This window comes from Castanea sativa, chromosome 7, assembly GCF_040712315.1.
Source record: "Castanea sativa cultivar Marrone di Chiusa Pesio chromosome 7, ASM4071231v1".
Taxonomy (NCBI): domain Eukaryota; kingdom Viridiplantae; phylum Streptophyta; class Magnoliopsida; order Fagales; family Fagaceae; genus Castanea; species Castanea sativa.
Genome location: NC_134019.1, coordinates 14,120,398 through 14,123,837, shown reverse-complemented (window position 1 = coordinate 14,123,837; position 3,440 = coordinate 14,120,398). Strand labels below are relative to the sequence as shown.

At 37.6% G+C, this 3,440-nt stretch overlaps 1 protein-coding gene across 1 annotated transcript; it reads left to right on the top strand.

Annotated features, from left to right (window-relative positions):
- The first annotated feature begins 645 nt into the window (after positions 1–645).
- Positions 646–2,649, top strand: LOC142643781 (cytochrome c6, chloroplastic-like). Its single transcript, XM_075818497.1, has 6 exons — positions 646–865; positions 953–1,082; positions 1,688–1,785; positions 1,871–1,902; positions 2,101–2,164; positions 2,256–2,649. The coding sequence occupies exons 1-6, from the start codon at positions 794–796 to the stop codon at positions 2,394–2,396; spliced, it is 537 nt and encodes a 178-aa protein (XP_075674612.1). The 5' UTR covers positions 646–793; the 3' UTR covers positions 2,397–2,649.
- Positions 2,650–3,440: the final 791 nt, after the last annotated feature.

Here is a 3,440-nt window from a genome sequence, read left to right as displayed (position 1 = left end):
CTTAGCCTATATATTTCCTTTCTCAGTGCCTTTGAATAGTAACCAGAAGTTTCTCTTCCACTGTTCAGGTGTCACTTCCCCATAAATGCGGCCAGGGTGGTAGGTGCAAGGTCTTTAATGTGGAGGTAGCAGCCTTTATCTTTGACATTTCTCCAACATCGGCGCTTCTGGGGCATTCTAGGGTTCACCCCTTTTATCCATTGGCCTTAACCGTGTCATCCCCTAATCTTTGCTATGAAATCCCGAGTTCTTCGGTGTCCATCCAAGGGTAAGTTCTTCCTCGGCTGGAACCTCGGATCCTCGGCGTATGGGCCGACCCATAGTACTAACAAATTCTAAACCCAGGAGCAGGTCGGCCTTCCTTAACACGGCCCAAAAGGCCCACATTCCCATCAGGATCTTTTTACCCCCCACAACAACTATGACCTAACAAAATGTAAATGATTGTCCATAGACTCATCATTTTTTTTTTCTCACTCACAGTTTGTAACTTGTGGTAAAAAAGTCTGTCACTTGTGGTAAAAAGTTGCGTAATTTGTCGTGGCAGTAGATTTTTTTCCAAAAAAATTGATAGGCTGCACTGAAAAACTCCACTTCACCCGGCAACTTTTTTTGTTTTAATTTTTAATTTTGAGGCCTGCGAAACGCATGGCCATATTTGATAGGGGGATCTGATGAGCTTTGTGGCAACCGCTGACAAACCAAACCAACCAGTCCAGTCCAGAGTCCAATACCCCAGACTTTCCTTTTTTCTTCTTCAAAGCAGTTAGTCAGTTACTGTTAGAAGCGAGACATGCAGCTGCTTTTATCTCTAACTTCACCCCCTACGCCTTGGAATAATGCTGCCTCTTGCCTCTTAATGAAGGTCTCTTCTCTTTCTCTCTCTGTGAATATGGTTTTCAAATTGAAAGTTTGTAAGAACATTGAGCATTGAATTGTGTTTGTTGTGAAGAGAAACATAAACCCAGTTCCCAAAATGCAACAACAACAGCATCAAGTAAAGTGTTTCCATATCAAGAGCTCGGTTCCACCGCTAATAATGGCCGCACTTGTAGCCTTATCTCCTATCTGCCATACCCCAGGTAAGTCCAACCAACCAATATAAGTGCTGTGAAGTGTGGGGCAAGGGCCGGGTTCAAGAGCTTCACACATGTACACTTAGAATTCTATCTGGTATAAAAAAAAAATATATATATATATATATATATATATTTAATAGTACACACCCAAACAATCTTGTCACATGATTCATTGTTATACACATTCTATTACAGCTATTCTCATAGAAATGATTTAAACATTATTGCATGTCCTCCAACTTAATCATTTAGTATGATCTTTACTCAGTTTTCCTAGCTGTGGCAAAGCAGCACACGATAAGTTACTTGCTATTATTTTCAGCACTGTTTTGCTAAACATATTAACTACTCCAACAGATAGCTCTTCAGGGATTATTTAATTATTTATATAAGTGAGTTTTTGGTGTTCCAATGGGAGGGGAATAGGAGATTCAAACTAGCTTCAGGAGGCATAGTCCTCAGCTGATTGTGTTAACTATTGGGGTTGTTTTGACACAAAAAAAGATTAATTGAAACTCTCCAGAAAATTTTCACTTATGTCAGATTGGTTTGTATAGAATTTGTGTCCATATTTTCCCTAGTTTTTCTTAGTTTCCCATTTGGTGCAGTTTCATTTGGACAAACCATAGATGTACAGAGAGGAGCGTCTTTGTTCCATCGAGCTTGCATTGGGTGTCATGATGCAGGCGGAAATATAATCCAGCCGGTGATAATCACTATACTCATGCAATCTAGATGATTATTATTCTAAATCTGTTACTTATTTAATCCATTGCTTCTCGTCTTCCCAGGGAGCAACACTTTTTACAAAAGATCTTCAAAGGTAATCTAATCAGAAATCCATTATTCTGTTGGAAATAGCATGCCTCATGATAAATGCAATTTAAAATGAGCATGAAGACAGAAAAATATGGAAGAATATCAAAGAAAAATTAAAATTCTGTTTTCCCTAAATCCAAAAAAGATATTGAATATGTTAGATCAGAAGCTGTGTAAACAGATTATGTTGTTGCTTTTACAGGAATGGAGTAGACACTGAAGAGGAGATATACCGTGTGACATACTATGGCAAGGGAAGAATGCCTGTGAGTTTCTTCCTGTAATTTACATCTCTTTTAGAATCTACTCCCTCGCATCTTTCTAATCCGATATAAAATGTCTTACGTCTCTATGCAGGGCTTTGGAGAGAACTGCACGCCAAGGGGCCAATGCACATTTGGAGCCCGTTTGCAGGAAGAAGAGATCAAGCTTTTGGCCAAGTTTGTCAGGTTACAAGCTGATCAAGGGTGGCCAAATGTAGAAAATGAAGAAGATTGACTCCAGCAACTAAAAGGTGTAAGTAGTTACTAAGATGACTAAAATTCTTCAAATATTAGCTTATTGCATTGTATCACATTCAATTAATACCTTCAGGCATGGCTCAGTTGTTCAGAGTTAAGCTATCATTCAAAACTAGTTCTTCTTGGCATGACTTGACACAGAATCCTCCTGTAGTTCCATATGCTCATTACTTACATTACTCAATTAGTTCCTCACATATAGAATTAGTATGAGAACAGAGTTATCCAAATGGAGTGAGATAGTTGACAATTTAATATCTTGTCAAATTGTTTGAAAAACACTTGCGAGAGATATCCAGTCTTTAACTTCGGGAGATATGATTTTCTACAAATTTTTATCATTAGATTGTAAATTGAGTAAGGGTACAGTTGTAGGCCTTGTGGTGTTTGCTAACTGCCCTGCCTTTTAATGCTTGAAGCACGATCTAGAACCTTAGCCCACATCATTCAGATGTTGAGGAATGGATAATTGGCTTACGACTCAACTTTTTCCTTGTAGCTTGTTAATCATATCTGCAGGGAGAATATTTTCTATAATTCATTATTGTTGGTTTCCTTATAACTATTAGGATATAGATAACGAATCAATTTTATATTAAGCAAGGAATAATAAATTGGAAATTTGTAAATAGGTAGTATTTGCTGAACAAGGAATAATGAATTGGAACTTTATAAATATGTAGTATTCTAGAAATTTGGTGGCCTTGGCCTAAAGTAAGAGGGTTCGCCTAATAGGGGCGCATCATTGTGAATATTTGGTGAAACTAAAGATCAAAATATTAGCATCCCTTGTATAAAGTAGATGATCCACATATTTCCAAACTATTGTAATTTTCATGGTAGAACAGCTCCTATGTTGCATTGTCCTTTGGTAACATTCTGGTGTAGTTCTGAAAACATCCTCACAACCACTTGTGGGTATATATAGCCTCCATAGGAGTCTACAATGACCTTTTACAGTTTTACCAAATGCCACTAAGGAAATTTGTGCCTACTTCTGTTTAATTATTTATATTTGGTA